Below are 26,267 nucleotides of genomic sequence, written 5' to 3' on the forward strand. Positions count from 1 at the left end.
TGTGCGTTAAGAATTTAGAAAAATCTGTAATACCGGATAATTTTTAAAGATTGCGGCATAAAATCTATTGCCAACATTGAGTTATTGGACTAGCTGCTAATTTATTATATCGAGCTGAATTAGAATGACAATTATATTTGTTAAGATAAGGTGCCGATTACAATTTTTTTTATGTTTTTATTTTCTAAATATTACACTTATAATATATTTTTCGTGTTCAAATAAAATATCTGATTATTAGTTAGAATTAGAAATATTCACGAAGTACGGTGTTCGATTTTCAGGCCATCACATCGATTGAAAGCTGTATTTTGCAATAAAAGAATTTTTGAGAGAGAATAATCTATTAATCACTTAAAATTAAGTAATTTATTGAATTCTAAAATTTACATACTATGCCTTTTAAGCGATACCATAAAATACTGACGTAATATACTGTTGAATATTTTATAAAGAGTATTTTTCTAGTTTTTGATAGTTAAGAAAATGGAAATCGATAAGTAAATTGATTAGTAATATTATTTTTTTATCTTTATAATTTATAACTTTGGATGTCATCTCCGATATCGCAAACATTAAAATGTTGTTCTTATTTCGTACGTTGTTAAACAAAACAAAGAATGTTTAATTTCCACTGTCTAATTTTAATATTATTACTGTCCTTAATAACAATGAAAACCAGTTTGAATAATTTTTTAGAGCTATTTTCACACACAAGATTTTTGGTCTAAAAATTAAAAACGTAAATTAATCTGAAGTAGTAGCACATTGCCTTGATCTTCGATTTTGTGGTTTCAAAAGTTTCAACGAATCCCACCTTTTACTTTAAAAATAGTTGTTGCAATTAGTGCCTTTTAAATTAACAGATTTTTAACACGAATGTTAACAATAAAAATGTGAGGCCTTTTTTTGTGTCCCGTCCGTCATCAATTTGTACTTCTTTTTTCTGCTCGTATTTCAAATTTTAAAAATGTTGCTCTAATTGTAAGTTGCAAACAATTTGACTGGTACTAAGTTCCTAAAAAGAAAAATTCACTTCTATTGATACTGTTCATAAAAATTGAAAATAAGATGTAAAAGTTTCTGTAGTGTCCCGTTTGTTAAAATGGAATAGCTGTAGAATAACTGTTAGAAATCTTCACAGAGTACAGCATTTACTCTATGCATGTGAATATTTTCAAAATTTTTCCACAATTCCTTCTAAACGTTCTAGTTAACATATTACTTAATTAAATTAAACACATTAACTGAGTAAAACACTAATTAATCGAACATTTATTAATTTGTACTGTTATTCTAAAACAAGCGATGCTTACTTACATGTTTTGTGCAAACAACACTTTAAATTTTTTTATAATAGTTATTCATATTATTAGTGACATGGAAGCATTATTATAATCATTAATTATAATTGTAATGTGTTCTAGCCTACGTATGATAAACAAAACTTTATCTACACTTTCATAGAAACCATTGTAGTTGTCATGGTAACAGGTTAGTCAATTCTATCACAATGGTTTTTATGAAAGTGAACCGAAAGTAAATTTGTTAAAAGGAATAAAAAATTTGTCAAAATTAAAAATCAAGGAAACTTTGACATTTTTATGACAACTACGAGTCCTCAAATTTACTAATTTTATTATTATTTAACAAACTATGCAAGTTAAAGCGTAATGGACGGTTCAGAAAAGGAAAATCTGCCCTCAGATTCGTGTTAATTGTCATTTTAATAAAATTTTATTTGATTAATTTGATTTCATTATCCAACTCAAATAGTACCGAATGAGTGGTGTAATGACGCTAATACACGGCTGTTGTAGATTAAAAAAATAATAATTTTTGATAAAAGCACACAATACCTAAACATTTCTTGTTTAAAATGTTGTAGTTTTGGTAAATGTCCGAAACATTTCACCCTAAATCTGAATCAAAATGATTTGATGAGAAATTTTCAGACTAGACTGCATTCACACACTAGCAAGTTCCTTGGGCACAATGCTACCGTATTTGTATTCCGATGTGATCTTCCGTTATTAATTTATTCAATTCCGAAATTTGCCACAAATAAGTTGCGGCGGAGCTTTGATGTCTGACTCTAATAAAGCATCCGATAGTGTTGTCCTCAAGCAAACTGTGCCATAACGAAGCAAATCCTGCGTCTAATTTATTTTGCCCGTATTGCGAATCACATTATTGAATGATTTTCCGTGTAACGTATCTCGCAAACCGTATCGAATTTCATCCATTCTGTCACTTCGTTAAGCCCTGCTTTTTCAATTCCAATTCCCCGTTCGATAATAGCATTCATGGAGCACTTATTATGGTAAAACGATCCGTGGGCGTATCGATTAATCTCAGACATGCCATAAATTCACGCGACATGCATTACACTCCTTACAGAAGTAATAAGCGCCTCGAGGCGGCAATTTCATCGCATAATGAAAAACGACGCGAATTATGACTTTGTATCTTTATTTATTAACCCTTAAAAGGCCGGATAACGAGCGAACTTAATACACCTGCGCTGAATTATTTTTACGTAAGGGTTGCTTTCAGCTGGTAATTTTTTAATCCAGTTGCGCGACAAACGGGCAAACTTTCCCCTGCGTCTCGCACTAATCCGATTTCGCTTAACACAAGGGCGGATTTTTTCGCCATTTCTATCGAATCAGATTTTGCTTCGAGAGTTATAAATCATGAGAAGTAGGTTGAGATGGGGTCACAGATATTACAAGTACAATGCACCCTGGAATCGATATACGCACAGTCTTCTTGACGCCGCCGGTGTCTGTTGGAAAAAGACACTTGGGCCCCCTGAGAGGCCGCCCCCAGCCGGCGGTTACTACAACTTTGCAAACCTTCCCTTATCATGTCGGTAATAGCGTGTCAAGTGCAGCACGAGAGTTGGCAGAGATCGAGAAAAAATCAATCAATTCGGGAAAATTTTCACTAATTTGGAATAAATACGGGAGAATTAGGGACATACGAAGCGCTGCCAGACAATGTGGTTTTATTAAATGCAAATAAAAGAGGGTTGTGCTAACGGGAAATTGAAAAGAGCAAGGAAAACTCGAGGAGTTGGGTGGAATTTTAAATGGGAGGAGTGAATTATTGGCGAGCAAATGACAGAAAAGGGCAGGAAAAGTGGAAAAAACGTGTTTCAATATATTGAAAAGAAAAGGAGTTTATTCTGGTGTGATCTGTTATGAAATGATAAATATGTCGTTTATTTGGCTCTAAAACAAAGATTAAACCAATTTTGCTCTTTATACTAACGTAGTGGTTTAGCACCAAAATCCTCCTTGAGAAAATAAGGGTGCATTTTATTTAAAATACGTTTTAATTTTTACAGATAAGATTTTAATAATATCTCACTGAAAGTTTTATATTTGGCTTGTCGTTTAGAACATCAAGAAACTGTTTGTTTTTACATAAAAGTTTTTCATCATTTTAAACACTTCTCAAAACAAAACAAAAACTTTTAAATTTTATAGAAATATAAGGTGTTAGCTTTGTCAAATTGAAGTTTTCTTTTAAGAGAAAAAAATGCTTTGATAATTTATTCTTTCTAGAGTTATTTAATCACATTTCGTGTGATTAAATCTGTGTCTTCATTTTCTATATTATTAATTATTATTTTATACTTTGCGTTTATAATACGTTTTTTAACGTCTATCAGTAGGAGTCGTTTATGGCTCATTAAAGTACAGTATACTTTAATAAATTTAGGGATATTTAGTTCTCAAGAGATTCATAATGCGTACGTGGAATACACGTACAGTCGATTTAATCATCATTTCTTCTGTATTTATCATCATTTACTATTTATTGTTTATTATTTATTATTTATTATTTATTATTTATTATTTATTATTTATTATTTATTATTTATTATTTATTATTTATTATTTATTATTTACTATTTATTATTTATTATTTATGATTTATTATTTATTATTTATTATTTATTATTTATTATTTATTATTTATTATTTATTATTTATTACCGTTAGCAACTGACACAAAACTCCCTAGACGACAAAAATTTTTTTTAATTAGTTTAATTACTACGGCTCGTTTTCTAGGCTTATAAAACTTGTTTTACTATACTTATGTATAATATATGTATACTATTTTTATGCAGTGTGAAATAATTATATTATTTCTGAAATTTTCTTAAATGTAACCAAAACTACTACCTAATTACACTCACCACTTTGATACTGCGTTAGATTAAAAAAAGACAGTCAAAATTGTTTTTTTTTCTTTCAAATGTAGAATAGTTCAGACTGTTTATAAAAGAGTGTACGATCTCAGGTGGTTCTGAAATTTTAATGTCCCGCATTTAAATATTTTATTTCCATGCAATTTCTGAATAGTACCAATTTTTATCTACTCAGGTAACCAGTAAAAGCAAATTTTTCATGGACTAACATTGTTGTTTTTTCTGGAAAAAAACGGCAAACTTTTAATACTTTCTACGATCCTACATTCTTTTAGAGATTGTATATAATGAAATTTTAGCAAAACTGTCAAGACAAAGGTGTTAATACCCAAAACAATACAATCCTGGATTAATTTTGTATATTTTTAACAGTTGGAATGAGTACTATACGCTTCATTAAAAAACACCCTTAATTGATTCACCTTGTATTTTTTTTTTGATAAATATTACGATTGCGTATTTTTTACGATTTTTTTTATTCAGTATAATACTGCTAAAATTATATTCTTACTACATTTCAAAAACTAATATTTATAGAGAAATCTCTATGATGTACCTATGTAATTTTTTCATGATTTTTCCACAATTCCATTTGCGTAAAATTAACTAATAAAACTAAGTCGCAGAATTTTTTTTGTTTTAATTCTGAAACAAGCGATGCTTTAAGAAATATTGTACAAAATTACCTATCATATACAAACATTATAAATTTGCGATTTATTTGGGTTTTTGAAAAGTACATAGCATTTAACTGAGCGTTTTATTTTTAAGAATTAATTACTAATTAAACTACTTTTAATTACGTTGCCGTTTTTTTGAAAACGGTCATCAAATTAATAGCGAATTAGAATTTGATTACAATTAAATGTGAGCTACAGAATGGGAGACTTCTGACATTTTTTTTAATATAATTTCTGCACAAAACATTTAAGCATCTTTAATTTCAGAACACTAAAATAATAATTAAAAAAATATATTAATTAATTAATTTTGATTTTAAAGAATTGTGGACAAATTCTGAAGAAATTTACCTGCAAGGAGAAAAAAAAGACAAGTACTTATTTAATTTTTCGATACAGTAAAATAGTTATTAACCTAAGGAGTTTGGAAAGTACAATTTCCAACATGAGCACTTTGTTTGCTGCACGAGCGTAGCGAGTGCTGCATGAAGTACGAATGTGTGAAATTGCTTTCCAAACAAGTTAGGTACAATATTTTTTGTAACGAATCTTTCAAGAAAAAAATATATTTTTTATAATTTAGTGTTTTTTGCTAATGGGTTGGTAATAGGACAAACAATCAAAAATTTGACAAGAACTGTCACTTATCATAAAAAAATAACCGTTTTCATCTCAACGATAGCGATACCAACCTATAAATGTCCCTAGCTACTGTTGCAATGTAAAAAATACCGCAGTATACTATGTATTCAAAAATATGTTTTCAACCGACTCACTCTGTATTACCAATTTACACCATTACAATTTTTTCTGTAAACTTGTTCTAAATAAATTCCTTTGCAATTAAATGCATCTCAGTTGATGAAGAAAATTAACTTTTTTTACACTGATAAACTTAGCTGATAGGACAGCTAACAAAAATTTACATTTTTTGCTTTATTATTTACACCTATAACTAAACTTTTGACTTGTTTTTAATTCTGTTTAATAAATTACATAAATCAAAATATGTGAGGTATGTAATGTAATTATCTGATGTGGGTTTTTTAGAAATTTAATTTTATAAATAAATAAATAAAATAAATTTGCTTTTCTAAACTACTTTGACAATATACAGCGGATCGAACAAAACCATATTTTTTGTTGTAATAAATCTTTTATCATATTAAATTTATTGTTACTATTTAACTTATTTTCTAGTTTTAAAAAACTATGTTCTTTTGAATTTCATACCTTTGACCTTAACCAATTTTTCAAAACTAGTTTCTTACAGCTTATTAATGAAATAATAAACAATTTCTAACTGTAAAATTATCGTAATTGAATAACTGTAATTGTAATAAATCTTTATAAAAAAATGGTAATATTAGTAATTAGTAAGATTTGTTATATGCAAATATAATTAATAAAAAAAAATTACTTTTAATTAATAATATACAGCGTGCTCAAAAACTGGCGCACCAACTCAATGGTGTGTGGTAGAGAAGTGGTTACATATAAAGGTAAAAATAGTAAAAAAATTCTTTGTATTAAAGTTATTGATAATTAACTAATTTTATATAAATGATATGTGGCAACGTTGTCTAACAGTCATGATCGCAATAGAATTTGAACAACAATGAAATAAATTATTTTTGAAACGGTTTCCTAGGAAATAATTCCCAGTGTTGGCACATCTACAAACTGTGATTTTTTTGAGAGTTTTAATTTTTTTAAATTAAAAAAGCTGTTAAAGTCTGATAGGAAATTTAAAAATAATTATTCGTCGTTGTATTCGGGAACGATTACTTAGTGTGAACCATAAAAACATTAAAAAATAATGAAAACTAAAGAAGTTAACTCAATAAGTTTGTAGCTCCAGATTTTTTAAAATATAACTTTAGGAATTTTTTCAACATTTTTCCCGTAATTTGCACTTGCTTCTTAATAACGTACCACTGAGTTGGTGCGCCAGTTTTTGAGCACCCTGTATAGATAATAGACAGTAATTATAATTACAGATAATAATTGCTCGCCTTGAAATTTAAAATTTTTATAATAACTACCTTTTTAAATAGTAGACAAAATTAAATTAATAATTTTTATGGACTTTCGAGAAAAAATAGTGGTATTGTACCACAGATTTTTTGATCCCAATAAATGACAAAAACACTTTTATTTATATATTTTTGTAAACTTCTTTGAACTCCTCATAAGGAGGAGCACTTTGATGCTTTCATAAAAAATTATGATTTACTTTCTAATAAACTTTCACACAGATGTTGCCCTATCTCCGAATCTTGAGACCCGTCTCTTAAATTATGTTACTGCGACACCTTAACTTTTTTCCCGTTTTTTCTTCTGTTAACTCCCACATCTCGTCCTTTTTTTCACTAATTAAGCTCGTTACGAATTACTAGTTTCAGTAGCGCGCTTGTTTACCACCGCCCGCAAAATAGGGTCACATTAGAACAAGTCTATTAGGTTTCAGTTATTGTTTCAAATCATCGAGTGAAACAAGTGCCTGAAAAACAAGCTGCGCGCTTTAATATCATGAAACCTGAAGCGATACACGCTTGCACGAAAGCTTACAGCGAATGATATATTTCAGTTTCCTTTCAGACCCAACTAACTTGCGTGTGTTTAATCTGTTTAGATTCACGATGGTCAGCATACAGCCAGAATTTATCGCATTAATTTGCCTCTCTCTCTATATTAAAATTTTATTTTTCGGCTGTCTTAATTAAGGAGGACCCGGAAGGACAATAACCGCGTTTACGACACTCCCAAATGCCAAAAATGTAGAGCAAACGTGGCACATCTGCCACCGTTTCGGTCTAAATTGGAAAATATTTAATTTTTATTGAGGGGGAAACGGAGCGTCTTGCGGGCCACAATGGTTACGTTAAAGACAGACCACATTCGGGTTTAATTATTAACATTCCAAAAGCGAGATTAAGGTTGAACTGTACTCAGAACGTCTGAAGAGGAGCTGTTCAAGCAAGCGCGTGAACGCAAAATTTGAAATTGAATTTTTAAAAAAAGTAATAAACAAAATAATTTTTTACAATTGTATGTTGTTCCTAAATTCAATCACTACTTCACAGGTTAGTTTGTATTTCATCTGAAGTATTTGTAACCGACTTAAAACGGGTTAAAAAGGCGATTTAACTTGCTGTTCTATTAAAAACACTGTAAGTTCAAATTGTTTGGAAAAAATATGGTGACTTTCTGAGGACCTTAGCAACAATATACATAAATTTGAAAAAATTTGTTATTGTCATTTAAAAATAAAATTAAAAAAATCGCAATTCTTAGCCATTTTATTTATTTATTTTTTATTAAAAAATAGTACTATGCTTTTTTGATAATTTTTTGTATAGGTCTGTTATATGACTTTCTTGTAATACTAGGTGATATTCATAAAAATTAGTATCTACTTATAAGCAAATACTTATAAGTATCAGTTGAACCTAAAAGTAAATACTTGCATCCATATTCATAAGCAGATGCTTATTCTTATGAGCAAATACTTACATGATATAAGTATGTACTTACATGTGCTTGCTTGATTGCCGACACATTTGTTAAAAATTTTCAATTTTGCAAAAATCAATTTTGGTCGAAAAAACACACATAATGCCGAAATAGTTTCACTTTCCATTATTTTAAACTTTAGCTCAGGTGCCCGAAAAAGGCAAAAATAACATCATGTTTCGACCAAATTCAGTGATTTTTTCGGTAATTTTTCCAAAATTTAATAAAAAAAATATAGAAAATTTTGGCTTACGGTGTATCAACTTATTGTTTCATTTCAATAAGCCTCACTTACGCGCTCAAAAAAGGAAAATAACTTACCTTCGACACAATTCGGTGATTTATGAAGTATTTTGGCAAAATAATTGCGTTTTTGATTTCTGGTTGAACAAAGTGCCAAAAATTTTGAAGAAAAAAAAGTATTTTTCGTTTGTGTAAATAATTGAATGTCTCTTAGATTGTAACAATTTCGGCCAAATTCGGAAATTTTTCACTTCATTTTTAACAAAATTTTGCAAATAATAATATAATATTAAAATTTAGTAAACTAAATACATATACTACATACTTACCAGAATCTGCAATATATCTTAGTAAAATTTTCATTTTAGTGAAAGAATTTACTGCACCACCACGAGTTTCGCCATCATTTTCTTCCCCCAAGAAATGTTGTGTTAACCACTCAATACTTTCGGCAGAAAACCGATACATTTGAATAAAATCACGTTTGGGCGGATTATTTTGCCTAACTTTAAAATTTCTGGGTGTTCTTGGTGCTACAAGCATAGCGTCGATTAAAAAATTGACTTCTGCAGACAGATAAGTCTCACGAATAGCAGACTAGTGACTTTATAAGTATATACTAATTTTTCCTAGTAACTACTATGTTTTATGAATATAAACATTAGTAGATATTTATGTTTTTTTGATCCTATAAACATATGCTAATACTACATAAGTAAATACTTATAATTTTATGAATATGGATGTAAGCATCTACTTAAAAAAATATAAGTATAAGCATGCACTACTTTTTATGAATATCACCCACTATTTTTTTAATGCCATTTGAACTCTACGTTTTTCCATAAAAACATTAAGACTATTACGCTGTTTACCCCGTTATAACTTGGTTACAAATATTTAAATCGAGATAAGAACTGATCTGTGAGGTAATGAGTGAATCTAGGAACATCATCCAATTGTAAAAAAACGGTTTTGTGTATTATTTTTCTTAAAAATTGAGTTCCACATTAGTGCATTCGCACGCCGGCCTGGACGGTGAGCCCAGTATAGTTCAAACTAAAAAGTGGAACATGTTTTAGTGTGTTTCTAAGCCTCAAGATGGCGCGGAATTTATTTTTCTATTATCTTTTTAACTATTCACTTTTTTTGGAAACTAAAAAAAATTTTGAACAGAAAATCTTCATTAAATTTGAGACAACGTAACACTTTTTTCTTTTTTGAATTATTTTCGAAAGAATTTAGTAATAATTGGTTTTGTCTCCCTTTTATATTTTTTTTACATAACTAGTACTAGTATTAAAAAGCTACTTTTTTGTGTATCTCAAAAACTTATAATAATCGCACGTAGAAATCTGCGTTTGCAAAAAGTTTTTTATTATTTTCTTTATGCATGTGATTTTTTTCGGATTTTTTTTTAATTCCATACAGTAAAATTATTATCATTGCATTAAAAATACATATTAATACTAGTGTTAATAAAATTAAAAATATGAAAACATTAATTAACCAAACTGTTATTCTAACACCAACGATGCTTAAATGATATTATGTACACATTTACATATTTTGAAAAACATTTTCATACGAGTACCTGTAGTTTATTTTTTTATATAATTTACTGTCAGAGTCAAAATTCTGAGAAAGACCTATTCGGAAATAAAATTAACTAGACGCCCTCTGGTAATGACTTTTGAACTATGTCGAAAACAGTAAAGAAATTTTCGTAATTCCACATTTAACTGACATTTAATGAATTGTTCAACAATTTTGCGTGTATAGTGTTAATTACTTACAATAGAAAGAATCACTTTAAAAGTACGTAGTTGTAAATACTAGCGTTGACTTTGGTTCTGTAGTTTTTCGTGGTATAAAGTGTTTATTGTTGGAACTTGAAAGTGGATAAAAAGTGAAAAATATTTAAATTTTGATTACAAAGTGTTATCAAACAGTTGTCTAATTAAAGATTATAAGTAATGGATCACAGCGAACACAAAGTTTGGCTCAAGAAACCAATAAATTAGTGAAGTGTGTGAATTTTAGGTTAGAATTTTCCACTGAAAAAATCATGAAATGCTGCGGTAAATCTACAAAACTACAATAAAGATTAACAACTGCTGATACATTTAAACGTAAATTATGCCAAAAGGTAGGCTTTTCAATGTCTTTGTAATAATTTTCCAATAAAGAAAGTGAACCAAACAGCCATTCGTTATTCGTGTTTTCCTCGTCATCTCTCATTTGTCAACATAAGTCTCTTGCATCAAAGATACAATAATCATTCCGCATAGGCAATGTAATAATTGTGAAGCCCCAAAATTTGTACAACGCTCAAAATATCCGAATAAACATTTTCCCGCCATTTATGGTTACTGTTTTCGACCTAGCTCAGTGGCGCCCACAACGGTAATTTTACTTCCGAATATCACCCTAAAAGTTCATGTCTAACTACTTTTAAAACTCACTATATTCTGTATTTGACATTTTGAACACCAGTTTTGACATTTTTGAAGATTAGACGTTAGTGTTAAGCGTTAATTCGTTATTCTAAAGGTGGTCTAAAATAACTACTACGTAATTTAAATTGGAGACAACTTAAAAAATTTGGAAACTGAATTTGCCAGTTAAAAAATTACACCAACCTTAATTCAAAAAAATTACTATTTATAATAAATGCCAACCTGACGGCTCTTAGACAGTTAATTATAAAAAAAAATCGACTATACATTAAGAAGAAAATTGAACATTTAAAAGCAAACGCTAAATTCTGGTGATTATTATGAGTAGTTTTTATTTGTTTTGTCGACTTGTCTGATCCCTTTCAGCTTTTTTTTTCAACATATTCCTAGAAAATCTTAGGTATTTCAGAGAATTTAATTAACGAAAAATTGGAATTCAGGGTTGTTTCACATTATTTGCTTCTTGCTGGGCTTTCTCAATCTCTATCATCAGAAATCCTCATGATGTCATGACAAAATATTTTTTTACCGAAAATAAATTAAAATTGTTCCAAAGTGAAAAATAGATTTAGTCGTATTCCAAACTTTTGATCATTTATAAGTTTTTGAGCAAGGAATACATAAAAATTACTAATAAATAAACATTACTACAAAAAAAAACACTGATGTTTAGTGCATTACTAAATTCAGTTCAAAGAATTAATAGGATAATTATGTGTATAAATAATAGAAGGATACAGAAACATCGTGTTTCACATCTTCCTGTCTTTAGTTCTTCGAGGTTTATTCTGCCCTCTCTTCCTCTTACCCCACACTTGACTGTTGGAGATTCTCAGCGTCAAATTTTGTCAAAGTAAAATGAATTTTCGCGTTTCGTTCAAAACTAGTACAAATTTTATTTGTTTCTTGGACGCATTCTGTTCGTATCATCACAGTGCATCTTTCCCGTACACCTTTTTTAAAATATTATGAATATTTGTTTAAAATTTTAATAAATCAAATATTTTTTTTTCAAAAAAGTGTTACGTTGTCTCAAATTCTAATTTAAAAGACTCAATTCCATTTTTTGATTTAAAATTGATTTACAAATGTCGCCCACACTTGCTTTAACTGTCTTCCCCTTTAGCCTTAAACTGACTCAGAACTGGCTGGAGAAATTTGCTTCTTAGCAATTTTTTTCCTGATATTTTAACATTTCGACATTGATTTCCCCGTTACTGTCAGCCCTAAAAATGAACAAACACTTTATGTTATTGATTGCTCGTGAAAATAACAGCCAAATGACTGAAGGTTTCACTTATCGAAATCAATTCAAAGTGTTCACTCGATGGTAAACGCCGAACCATTTGTATCCATCATTTTTAAGCTCTCCGAAACCATTGTTTATTTTCGTACATAAAAATAGCCGTTGCTATAACCAATAGAAGGTCTAAAGCCCAATCGATACCGACCGTCGTTTAGGAAAGCCGCATAATGCGGATTTGGCATGACTTCTAATGGAAGCGATTCAACCACTTAAGAGGCAACGTTTTAGAGCGATTTTTTCATCGAAAGTGATTAAGAATTCATGATCACGCGTAACTGCGGTTATTGATCAAAAATTCGCCCGAATGCTGCTTTATGACCGACGAAAGCGGCGAAGTGTGGCTTACTTTAAATAACAAGAAAATAAGAGCCATATTTTACTACACATGATATAAAAGAAGCGAAAGAAGTGGTATAAAGATGAGTATAAAAGTGTGATTCACGTCGCCAGGTTCTTATTTATTAGTTTTGTTAGAGGAGTTTCGTGCGCCTAAGGAGTACACATTTTATTACTTTATTCCCAAAAATTATTAGAAAATTTATCAAGCGTAATACGACGTTCAGAGCGTATTATTCGTATTTTTAATCAAAAGTTATTCCGCTGTTTTGTTCCAAAATTGACGCATTAAATTTTAATTAAATTTAATTTGAACAATAAAAACTCACAGCGCTCTAACTTAATTATTATCAATTCCGCTATTGTTTTAAAGCCTGATATCACACACAGGTGGGTAATTGAAAGTCGCTTCTTTGAATTTAATACTTGATATTTCCAACAATCTAACAAATCTATTTTTTCGAAGCTGTATTCAAGAAAACAACTTTTTATGAGTCTACAATGAAAGATCAAACATATTTGTGCAATTTTTTGCTCCACAGCTCGCCAGGTATGTTTGAGCCTTTACAAAAATTTCATTCAGTGTCTATAAAGTAAAAGAAAACATCAGACAAAGATTGATAACATTGAAATAAAAGCTTCTGATATTTTTATGGAAGTATAAGATTTCGTTTGATTCACTCAAAGCTCTAATATGTCGAGGCAATAAAACTACTCCATTGGAACAAACACACAATGTATCACTACGTCCAAGTGCATACAGTTTCACGGGAAGCTGAGTAAATCCCTTTAAAAATTTTGCCTACGATGTTTAAAATTCATGCAATGGTATGTTTACGTTCGATTAAAATTCTGTTGTGTCAGTATCCGTCTTTTCAAGCTAAAAATTCCAATTAACTTACGACGCAAATATAATTACCAGTGTATCGAGCGAAACTCGATCACGCCTCACTTAATCTCGCAAATTGATAAATTCCAACAATCGGATCTTCATCAGCTAATTGTCTTTAATTGTAATTAGATATGTCGGGGTCGGTTTCAAGACATATACGTACTGCTCTCCATTTTCAAATTGCTAAATTAATTAGTTTTGGAAAATTGACAAAAAATTCAATTGTATAATATCGGCAACTAATAAATTGTTTTACTGTTAATTTATTAAAGACCAGAATTGCTGGGCAACAAAAATTAAGTCTTAAAATCTGGTAATAATTTAGGATAAATCTATTAATTACTTCACTGGGGAAGATAGAACATTATTTCCATTGCAATAAATGCAATTAAAAAAACACGTATTGTGAATACATAAAAAACGCCTTTTAATGACTATTTTGTAAATTTTTGGATGAAACAAAAAATTGTTGTAAGTGTTTTGTTGTAAAAATCGATCGCTTCTCTGTAAGAATTCCTCTCAACTTGGAAAATAATTTCTCTGTGACGCGAAACATTATTGGCACATATTTGTAAGGCTGCTCTGCATGTCCAATTTTTTTATGAATCTTTATTTTTAGTAAACTATTATATTCAGTTTTTTTTGTAAAGTTTGTCTTAGTTTGTGGTTAGCTTATTTTTTCACTCCTGGAGTATATATTTTAAAGGAGTTTTAATCACTTGTTAAACTTCTTATTAAAATTTCAAAGTAAGTTTTGATAGAAAGTAGGTCATATTTTAATGTGGTTTGATTATCTACAATAATTTTGTGCCTTTGCTACGGCTTGAAACCTTCAGAATTTAAAGATGTACAATCTTTGCAATTAATTTAATTGAATAACATTTAAATACATAATTGTATATTTAAGGGAATTTCTTTTTTTAATCTATTGTAATATGTTGCACACATACAGAGTGTTTCACATAACTTTACGAGGTCTGCACCTAATGTACGCACCCACATATACAAAAGTCACAAAAGACTGGATACAAAAATACACATTTAATTATTTAATTTTTGGAGACAGTAGTTGTCAGAAATGTCAGACTGATGACTGTTACATTAATAGACGTAAATTTCTATTTTTCACAAACAATTATCATGTATTCTATCACGAGACGTCATAAATGTGATTCTAATCTATTTATCTATGAATTAACTAAAAATGTTGTAATTTTTTGAAGGGGTGAACAAGCTAGAGAAGACTATGCAATTTTTTCAAAATCTGTAATCGAGTTCGTATCGGAATATGTATTGTTGGTGACATTTACAGACGCAGATCTCGTAAAATTATGTTAAACACCCTGTATAAGCAATATTAACTTTTTTTTTAATATTTCTTTAATCTTAAAATATTCATAATTTGACGGAACATTTTACGAAAATTTTTAGATTTGCAGGAAGCACATTCGCTTCCTGCGACCGTATTTTTGTCAATTTCACAAATTTCAGGGGATGTTCATGCAAGATTACCTTCATTAACATCCATACTAATGTTTTTTCACAGAATTTAGCTACAACAAAAATTTTAAATAAATTTTTTACATTCTAAATTAAGACATTATTAATCGTTACAAAAATTCCTAAAGCGAATAAAATAACAATTTTTGTTTAAAAACGGCAAAAAGATCGAAAAAAACCTTATAAAAAACACGTTTTATTAGACCTTGAAGGACTCGTTCTTTAAAATAACTCGTGGTTAACGCCACTTGTTTTTGAAACCTAATTCGTGCTTCAAGATTGGTCTTATAAAACTTACTATTCTCCACTTGTGATAATGGTTTCTGGTGGTAGTAGGACATCAGAAAAAACAAAATTTCCGAATGAGGAATACAGAAAAACTTTATTAAAGCTAAAACCAAAAATAAAAAAACCTGTTTAAATTAAAAGATTAAACAAGATTTTAATAAGATGTATTTAAGACACAATAGGTTAATTTAGAAATTTAAGAAAAATAGAAATAATTTTTATTCAAATCAATTTTACTACGGTACATTTTGGTACGTCAAATGTATAATGTAAAAAAACTAATAAAGAAGAAACTGTTAACTACAACATACAAATAAACGAACTGTAGCGGAAACATTTCAAGAAAATAAATTACATAATGCATAAATAATACATATGTACATTAAAACCTGTTGATAAAATGTTAACTGTTAAGATATTCGTCAATGCAATGGAAACAATGTTTTAATAAATGCGAATACTTAAATTGTGTTAAGAGATTTCTTTAACACCTGTATTAAAACACCTGACAAAATACGGTCCAAGAACATTTATATTTTTACAACCATCCCAGGAGTAATGAAACCAGACACCGACATTTTCAAAATAATTTTAGTATGTAAAGCTTATTTAAATTAAAAAAAATGTAAGGATTGTGCAAAAAAAGTCATAAGCATCACGAACGTTAAGAATTACCAATCTTGGTACTTAACATACTATTTCACCTTCGAAAATCCTGCTGTCCCGTCCGTTATTGCTAACGTATAAATGTTGCTATTTTTTATTACGTCGTTAAACAAGACAAGAAAATTGCTAATTCCCACTCTCTAGTTTGCTAAAGTTTATAATAATAATTAAAACCTGCCTGAATACATTTTCTAGAGTTATTTTCATACAGAAGAATTTTTTGTCCCGTCCGTCATGTCATGCCCGTCATGTGCAAACAAAAAATAAATTAATCAGAAGTTGTTTCACACGGCCTTGTGCTTCAATTTCTTGGTTTCAAAAGTTTCAACAAATTCCACCTTTTTCTTAAAAATAATTGTTAGAATTAATGCCTTTTAAATTAATACAAATGTTCGATGATAAAAAGGTGAGGTCTTTTATGTGTCCCGTTTGTCATCAATTTGTAGTTTTTGACTGGATCTAAGTTCCTACTGATACCGTTCATAAAAATTGAAAATTAAATCTTAAAATTTATTCAAAGTATCCCGTCCGTTAAAATGGAATGGCTGTTTAATAACTCGGATTTCTTTGGAATTTCAAATAAAGCATTTAAAAATTGAGAGTTAACAAAGTTTGAGGTGTTCTTTAGTAAAATGTTGATAACGAAAATACAATAACTTTTTTTTTAATTTTAAAAGCCGACCCTGTTGGAATCAAAAAAATCAAAGGACCATTGGCAAATTAAACAAAAACTGTGACAGTTGCCATCTAATTAGTCTAAAAGGCTCACTGTTACAATGCTAACAATCAAACAGATTTAATGCAATTGTAATGCAGCTGCGGCATTCAAAGTACTTATGAAAAAATAATAATAATAACTATCATTATTGAAAATCTGGTAACTTCAATAATAAGGTAGATTATTTTGAAGCGCTCATCTCAAAACAGTAGTTAGACACGAGCGGACTCAAAATTTTAGAAAAACTAAAAATTATCTCCGTTTTAAAATATTTGATTAAGACGATTTAGGCTAAAACTCTAAAGAATAATGCATCTCGTGTTAAAATGAAAAATGAACCAACTCTGCGAAAATTTTAGAAGAATTGTAGTTAATTTTGACTTCTTGTTTCAAACTGGAAGTTTTAAATCATTCTTTTTCCAAGAACAATTTTTGAATTGTAATTAGACATCCGTCATTAGCAGTAATCCGCCATTTTTTCAAGTTGCGATAATTAGGGCGTGCTGAAATCCCTCAGGCTTTGTACTTTTTGTCGTATCCTGTTGGTAGCATATTGTTTCAGAAAACAATTTGGTGAATTCCCGTATTAACTGAAAACGTGTAATTCGGATTATGCGCCGTGGTAATTGCTCTTTTGTATGATCCTGTAGGATTTACGGACTGTTAAGGTTTTAATCTGAGGCTTTGTTGAAAATCCAATCGAAAAGAATTTATTCGCACAAATCGAAATTTATAGAGCCATCAGTTTGAATTTTCAGCATGTCAACTGGAAGAAAACGCATTTACATAATGAAATGAATTTATTTTCATTCTTCGATCCGTGAAAACTCCACCGGTGTAGGGATCACCGTGAAAACTTTCAACTTAATTGATGTTTTTTTCCTGCTTTAACCACCTTAAAAACCCTCGTAAAACTTGTATTAGTGACTCTTTTGGGACAAATTATGCGTAAACTCATTTTTCTCGGAAACTTCCCAAAGTGAAAGTTCCACTATCTCCGGCACCAACTTAATAATTTCATCGTTATTTCAACAGAGCGTATTGTCAACACTTGTGTTTATGGCTTTGGCATTTACATCAAAACTTTGCACCTGTTGGTGACAAGTCGATTTATTTCGCCCCCAAAAATACGATTTAGAGAAAAAACGTACCTTTGATGGTTTTGAGGCAATCACTGGCAAAAGCAACTCACAAGCGTCGAGTCGCAAAATGCACTTCAAGCTCCGTGAGCCAATATCACAGCGCTGCAAAAGTACAACTGAAAGGAAAGCGTGCTGAAACGGCTTTACGAGGGTGTACGAAGCGCCGCGACGCGTCCGGAGCGTCGCTGCAAACTTGTCCAATTAGAGCAAAAACTATCACGCGTAAATTACCGAAAAGAAAATTTCGAGGAGCTGGACAAAACCAGTTTTCTACTTCGATAAATAATCGAGTGAAATATGAGTGCGCCAAGTGGAAAACGACCGAATTCACTTCAATAATTCCGATGTCGGGAAATTATTTTAATCTTTCGGTGCAGTGTGACTGCGATGTAATTTCGTGTGGCTCGGAACTTGCTTCAGTGTGTGGCGGAACTTTAGGATTTAATTACTCAAAAGTTGAAGCCCACTAAGCTTCAAAAACGCTAATTAATGGGTAAAATAAAGAAATGTGGGTCAACGTAAATTTATTTAGTTATAGGAATTGTGTGAATAATATATGTACTTCTGGACATTACAAGTAAAAAATCATATTTCCATTGTTACAAATTTAAAGAAGTTTCAAAACAAAGTAAATGTTTTAAAAGTTTAAAGCGCGTTTTCTGTAAATTTATAATATTAGAGAGACGGTTTATTTTTAGATGGCTATATTGCGTGACAATAAAAATATAATATTTTTTGAAACTTTGAATATTTTTTTAAATAAGTAAATATTGATTTGGCCGACTTTTCTTGGTTCACCCTGAAAACATAATTTTATATTTCAACTGCATTACGACCTGGAAAATATCCAGGGCACGTTTACCTTAAGGCGATTTTATTGCAAGACGAATACAAAAAGTACACTCTATTTAATGTGTTCTTCAATTTAATAAGTTTATTTTAAAAATCCATCCAAAAGAGAAAAATACATCTAAAATGTATCATTTGTATCAACTAGTAGTGAATTCTGTAAAACTGAAAAAATTGCGTGTAGTTAATTATAAATTTATATTAATATTTGCAGTTTATAATTTTAAAATTGAATTCAGGCTAGTTATAAAAAAATCAGCATTGTGTTACTTTTTCTTAAAACCCAGCTTCACACAAATGTTTTTCATTTGAAGAAAACACAATAAAGTGTCGAAACGTCGTTACGGATTTAAACGTTTTATACAATTTTACAATAAAATCAACTTGTTTTTAAATTTTATAGCTGGGCTAAATTGTAACAGTAGTTTTTCTTTAAAAAAACAACAAATTTTGAAAACTATTTTAATTTAAAAATAATTTATAATCTCAAAAACCATCTTTCGTTTTTACTTTTAAATTAAGATGTTTAAGTAAAGCTAAAAGTCATATTTTTGTTATGAGTCGTTTTTCAGTAAAATGCTCGACAGCATAGCAACATTTATGGCGTCATTAGTTTTTGAGTGATGTCATTATTTTTAATTTTTTTAAATGACAACTGATTTGTGTTTTTTGAGAGTACACTCCTTTATTTAATTCCTTCATCGAGCTGATGTTAATAATATAGAAAACATAAAAATTAAAAAATAGTAATTACAAAAGCTTTCATGTTATTGTTTTATTTTATAAAAAGTGATTGTTATTTGCATATTTTTTAAACAATTCACATGAGAGCACATCACACAAAAAATAAGAAATCATCTCGTATAAAAAAGATCTGAACGCAAAGTAAAAATATCTTTAACTTTTCATTTTTTTTTCTATAGTAGATGTTACACTATTTCTTTATCAACTCTTTTAAATAGAATAACCCTTTAATCGCGAGAATAATAAATTTATTTTTTCTTCTTTGGTTTCAGTATTTGTTAATTGTGAAACTGAAAATAGTTTCATAAAGAGAATTTTTGTGCCACTACTTTTAGTAAATTTTTAGGAGTTGTGTTGGCAGTGCCGGGCTGGGTGTCATCAGTCATCACTCTAATCTAGTGTGTGATCTGTCAACAGCGTCAAGTCGTTTACTGATAAAGCCTAAATAATCAACAAAATTAAGAGGAAACAGTTGAACAGATTTTGATAAGTTAAACTTAACAAAAACAAACAACAAAAATAGAAAGTAGAAAAAATAGTATATTACACTCGTTTTATAAGACTTTGTATTGTGGCACTCTTTCTATACGGGCACTCCTTCGTCGTGCTCCAAAACCATTCCTGCCACAATAGAACGTTTTATAAAACTCGTATAATAATGTACTTATTATTATTTAAATTTATTTTTTTTTCGATTAAATTTACAAATTACAACGTATTCATTTAAAAGATTAACGGATTAATAACTTTTTTCTCTTAAATTTGAAGACCTGCTACAGAGAAAACTGTTGCATTATACACGACGATAAGGATTGTTTATCTACTAGAGAAAGAGACTCTACTGGACACTTTGTTACACTTGAACTTAACCTTTTCATTCGTAGATAAACAATCTCTTGATTGTCTTGTATAATAATATCGTGCGATCGAAACTGTACTCAATTAGAGCAAGCCTTGAAAGTGAAGTGTAACTTTAGACACTGTGTAAAACCAGCATAAGATAACATAACCTCTCAGTGCGGCAGTAAATAAACGGCTAAAATGTGGCTAAAGTTCCTATGCAAGACGGTAAAATTTAATTTTTTCTTCGAGAGCGGTTTTAATCTCGAGACGTAGACCGAGAGGTTGAAACGCTTGAGAAGATAATGATGAATTTTATCATTTTGTACAATACAAAATTTTATTCTATCCTTCATTATTTTGATTGAATTACTTAGTTATTTTGATTGATTATTAATATATACGTCAAAAAATTCAATCAAAAAAACGTCAATCACAGAAAAATAACAATGGATAAAAACAATAAACAATAAAATTTCATTTTACTAAGAAGTAATCAGTGGATAAAATGGCATCTTTTTTTTTTAATTCTTATATCAGGCGTTCATTAATAAAAAAACTCGCAGCATGCGTTGAATTTTTTACGTATTTCTTAGCTAGTGCCTGCGGTACAAATTTGGCATTGTATTGTTGGTTGCCTATTAAACCAGAACCTCACATTTTTTCGTTCCCGCCACTTTTCACCAAAACGAGCTTGGTTTTTGTGTGATTTTCTGTGGTTGTTGCTTCTGTTTTCCAAACATAAAAAAAAGTATTTTTCAATACTAAATTTCGTGTTTTCTTGATTTGTAATCATGGTGTATACCAGTGAACAAAAAGCCTTTTTGTTGGAAAGTTATTTCCGAAATGGAGAGAAAGTGAACGGTGTTTGGAAATATTCAATTCAACCGTGCCTGGAGGAGTTTCGAGAAGCTTTTCCTGAGGTTGTTATCGTCTATGAAGAATTTAAAAACACTCTTCACCGAAATGTGAACTTGTTTCGTGGTACTGCGTCCACCTCGCGTAAAGAAGGTAGTGGAAGACCAACTGAGCGAACAGAAGAAGTTATTCATGCTACACAGGAAATTTTGGAGCAAGACCCAAAAACTTCGATTAGACATCTGTCTCAACAAGTTGAACTTTCTGTTGGTACTTGCCATAAACTTTTACGAAAAGATTTACATGTGTACCCATATCGTGTCCAATCTGTGCAAGAGTTACAACCTGTGGATTTCCCTAGGAGATTACAGTATTGTCAGTGGTTTTTGGATAACATTGCAAATAACAATGAACTTTTGGAAAAAACTTTCTTTACGGACGAAGCATGGTTTCACCTGTCTGGCTACACGAATTCACAAAACATGAGAATTTGGGCAACACAACATCCTCATGAAGTTGTGGAAGAACCTCTTCATCCAGAAAAAATAGGTGTTTGGGCAGCTATCAGCAAAAGAAGAATTGTCGGTCCAATTTTCTTTCAAGGTTGAGTGTTTTTTTGTAATGTTAGGGTTAAAACTACAGTTTGATGTACTTTTCAGGAACATTAACTGCAGTACGTTATCGCGAAGAAATTCTTACGCCTTTTATCGAAGAACTTCACGATGATGAATTACGAGAAGGTTTGTTTCAACAAGATGGTGCAACAGCGCATTGCACAGCAGAAACTTTAGACTTTCTGAGAACGTTTTTTGATGACAGAATAATTAGCAGGAATACAGCAAATGATTATCCCCCAAGATCATGTGATTTAACGCCTTGCGACTTTTATCTTTGGCCACGCATTAAAAATTCAATTTTTGTTACACCAATTCCAACTATTGATGAATTAAGACGACGCATTCAACAAAAAATTGATGAAATTAACGAAAATCCACTTGAACTGGGTAATGTGTTAAACAGTGTTCGAAGGCGTTGTGTTATGTGTGTTGAGCAACAAGGAAGACATTTCCAACAGTTTTTATAGTTAATAAATAAATATTTTTACGAAAATGTGTATTTTTTTAATTGGCAAAAAGTAAGGTTAGGAAATCTTTCATTTTGACAAGTAAGTGCACGAATTAATCATAGACATACAAAACAATTGTTTTTTAATTTCAAAGCACTCTAGAGTTTTTTTTTAAATGAACGCTTGATACTTACCATAAAGATAACGAAAACAACTAACAAAATTATCGGTAGTCAATTTTATTAAGAACGTCATTTCTCAAAAATCAGTGAAGTAAATTTTAAATTAACGACCCATTTGAGTATTTATTTGAAAAAGAAGCCAAAACAAAAATATGAATTTTATACGTTACTTTAAAACTCATTCTATGTATAATACGAAATAGGCCAGTTGCAGAACCGGTCCAACATAAACAGCTCTCCCCTGCTAAAGCCTTCAGGGACTAAGATTCAGAATATATTATAACATGGCAGGAATTTATTTGAAATCCTAACTTGCATTAAATTTAAAATTTTGCATGTATAAAATTTTGCTGTAAAATAAGCACAAACTGATGTCCCACTTTCGAGTCCTTTTACATAAATTTCCAATCTATTTAAAACGTAAAATCTGGAGTATAAAATTCGAACTCAGTGAACTGCAATGTCCCGAAAACAGGAAACGTATGATTCATTAATCAGCTTGTTGCGTTATAATTTTTTAACTCGAACAACAAACAAAAACAACCATCCGCTTCATTAAACAAAAATCACATTAAAAAAAACTACCGGAGGGAATCTGGGTTGTTTTTCTGCTTTCTAATTAGATTGTTCCTTTGAGAGTGAGCCTCAAAGGGTTTGAGCATCGCCTCCAAGATGCATATTTTTGCCCGCATCATCGATTTATTTACGTGCTAATCGGGGCGACCCTTGAAGGCCCTTAACGCGGGTTTGCACCACTGGGGCGTCATTAACTCCTCGACTAAGCAGCCAGTCAGCAAAATCCTCCAAAGGGTGGATTTTCTATTAGCATCTTTCGCATCATCCGGCCCTTGACCTTAAACCGGCCCTTGGAAACGTGGCGAAAATCGTCCGGAAAATATCAGAATTCCGACTTGTTTCAACCTGAATATCACCAACAATAAACAGGTGAACGATCAAACACTCCAGGGTCGGACTCGCTCATCCGGAACCGGCTCTAATAAAGAGCCGGAGTTTCATCACATATCTATTAATTACACACGAGTTGCAACGAACGAAATATTCGGCGGCTTTTCTGTCTGGCTACAGCTGATAGCGTTCCTGCGAACGAGCACATGTTTGCGAAAATAAAATAATCGAACGGGAGATAACGGGAAACTTGTTGGGAGGCCAAGGTGAAAATCAACGAGAGGAAAACGTTTTAAATGCAAAATTTACCAATGAACCAACTTGGAAAAAAGACTCGGGGCGTCTAGACTCGTTTAATGCCTTGTTAAACGGGACATGATGGACTTGTTTATTGCGGCGAATTACAGCCCGCGACGCGAAATTAATTTTTACGAAACGTGTTACCGATTTTTTTTCAGGCATTAACGGGAAAAAATTAGAAACCAACCAGATGTTACGTTTTTGTTGAATATTCTTCCGGAAAATATTATAGACTAAACCTGTACGAAACATTGTACTTGACAAAAGCTTTGTATTATTGTGTATTTATTATTGAAAATATAAACCTGGCTTTCAGATATTCGTTTAAAATAACGTTTTCATATCGCATTCGAAAAAATTAAACGAAAATGATTTTTTTTGTAAAGGGTCATAATAATATTCTTACTCGGATATCGTAGAGTCATTTGGACCTATTTTAAAAGTGTTTAATTTTTCAATTTGTGTTGAGCTTTTGGACTTTTAAAAACTTAAGATAATCGATGATTTTCAGGCTCCATTCGAGAACGTTTTCTGCAAGTTCTTATGTCTCTAAGATTTTTAGGAGTAAAAACGTCAGTTGTGGTGATTTTACATTTTTTAATTTTACAACTTTTTTCGAGATTTTAGTCGAATTTCAGTACCCGGAGCATTTATCGGTAAATAACTCCGGTATTATAGACCTTAATGTTAATGTATTTATTATCGCTGGAAAGCTTTTTTTCGCCTCGCTTTATAGAAAATTACATATAATTTGAAGGTAAAAAATGTGTCTTTACCACCCTAGAGACTTTTTGTCTATTTTACCTCTTGTAGAAACAAATGACATACATTGCATTTTTACCTCCCGTAGGAGGAAAAGACATAGTTACTGTGCACCTTCAAATTAGGGAGGAAAATATCATTTTTAATAGATCGAGGCAGAAAAATCGTACATACAGGGTGTTAGGGAATAGCTTAGCAATATTTCGTATGTGAATTTGTCATGATCAGACGAGTTAAAAACCCTTATATTATTTCCCCAAAAAGTGCGTACTTTCTTCTAAAACTTTTATTAACCCACCTGTTGAGAGCCACTGTCTGGCTTATGGTAGTTTATTCGCAATTAATTTTTTCATTAAACAAAATGAGGTGGTGGGCGTTTTGAGAATTATTCAATATTGTGACTAACATGTTCATTTGTGTGGAAGGTTTGAATCCTGATCCTAGCAAAAAAATTTTTGCTTTGTTTTGTAAGATTTAATAACAAAACACAAATTGAAACGGAAGAATAACGATGTGAACCAAGAAATTAATTCACCTCTACTGTTTTGTCAGTAGTATCGAAATTTATGCTAATTTTTATAATTAAAGTTCAGCGGTTCTCAAAATTTCACACTAATTTCAGAACGTTTTTTTGGAAAACCTATGCATTATTGACTAGTTTGTTTTTTGCTAAACCATTTCTTAACTCGCTGTATATATATATATATATATATATATATATATATATATATATATATATATATATATGGTGTATCAGAAATAGGTGTGTTAATTTAATTTTAAATGATGAAGAACTAAAACTTTTTTTTTTAAATTTTGCCCGTGGGAGAAAAATGTACACTTTACTTTTATGATAAATAGCTACTAATAATTAGTATTTATCTGCTAAAAACAAGTCACTGTTATCAAAAAAATAGTTTTTCAGAATATTGCTAACGTAAGCAAAAACAGGTAAAATTTAAATATGTTGATAACTTGAAAACTATTATTAATTTGTCGATTTTCGACACCAATCAATTGTCATCATTTTACAACACTTTACCTGCATGAAAATAGTTTAATTTTTAAAAGCTTTTATTTAACTTGCTTTATTGTCTGTCTGTCTGTTTTCAAATTTGGGAAGCTTCCTGTTATCCGAATGAACTAAAATTTTGAATACACACGTAATCTACTTGACAATGCAATTCTATTTAGTTAATTACCCCCTAAGAGATTTCAATCGGGTAAAGAAGTTTTAGGTTAAAGTTTGAAAGAAAAAAAAAAGGAAATGAAAATATCGGATGGATTTCAAAGTGCTGTTTACGATGAAATTAAATTGTTTACACTTCTAGTTTTCCCGCAGTTTGCAAATTTTCCTTTTAAGAATTGTAGTATATACCAAGTTTATCAAAATATGTTTATGAAATACAGGGGTAGCCTATTTACACTAGAACTTCTGTAAGAGATTTCGCTCCGGACGGCTCTTAAAAGCTATGCCATTTCGTAGCGTTTTTATGCCGTAGCCGACATTTTTCGATAGCCCGACGAGTTTTGCCGCAAATCAACGTTTGAAAAGTGAAAAAAGTAAAACTTTTAATTAGTTTTTTGCGACTTTCTTGAAAATTACATAACTTCAGGCAAAAACTAAAAAAACTTGGAATGCATTTTAAATCCCTAGTAAAAACCTGGAGCCGCTCCGGGCTCCGTACATAGTTTGCGGTGATATAAACATTTATAAGCATTAAAAAAAATCAAAATTTTATAATCCAAAATCTAAAAGTTTTCATTTGACTTACATATCACACTAATG

The 26,267-nt window shown here is 30.4% G+C and overlaps 3 protein-coding genes across 3 annotated transcripts in view; 2 read left to right on the forward strand and 1 right to left on the reverse strand.

The window, feature by feature from the left end:
- Positions 1-18,115, reverse strand: part of LOC656001 (uncharacterized protein) — a 73,790-nt gene extending 55,675 nt beyond the window's left edge. Inside the window, exon 1 of the mRNA XM_962558.5 lies at positions 17,981-18,115. The gene's annotated coding sequence lies outside the window, so the exon portion shown is untranslated. The remainder of the gene's footprint in view (positions 1-17,980) is intronic.
- The window catches only part of robo1 (roundabout 1), a 476,471-nt gene that overhangs the window by 48,311 nt on the left and 401,893 nt on the right, over positions 1-26,267 (forward strand). The gene's annotated exons all lie outside the window — the stretch shown is intronic.
- On the forward strand, positions 21,026-22,372 carry LOC103312385 (uncharacterized). The gene is made up of 2 exons (XM_064356125.1): positions 21,026-21,865; positions 21,922-22,372. Exons 1-2 carry the CDS (start codon positions 21,199-21,201, stop codon positions 22,344-22,346), a joined length of 1,092 nt encoding a protein of 363 aa, XP_064212195.1. The 5' UTR covers positions 21,026-21,198; the 3' UTR covers positions 22,347-22,372.

This window comes from Tribolium castaneum, chromosome 1 (assembly GCF_031307605.1).
Source record: "Tribolium castaneum strain GA2 chromosome 1, icTriCast1.1, whole genome shotgun sequence".
NCBI lineage: Eukaryota > Metazoa > Arthropoda > Insecta > Coleoptera > Tenebrionidae > Tribolium > Tribolium castaneum.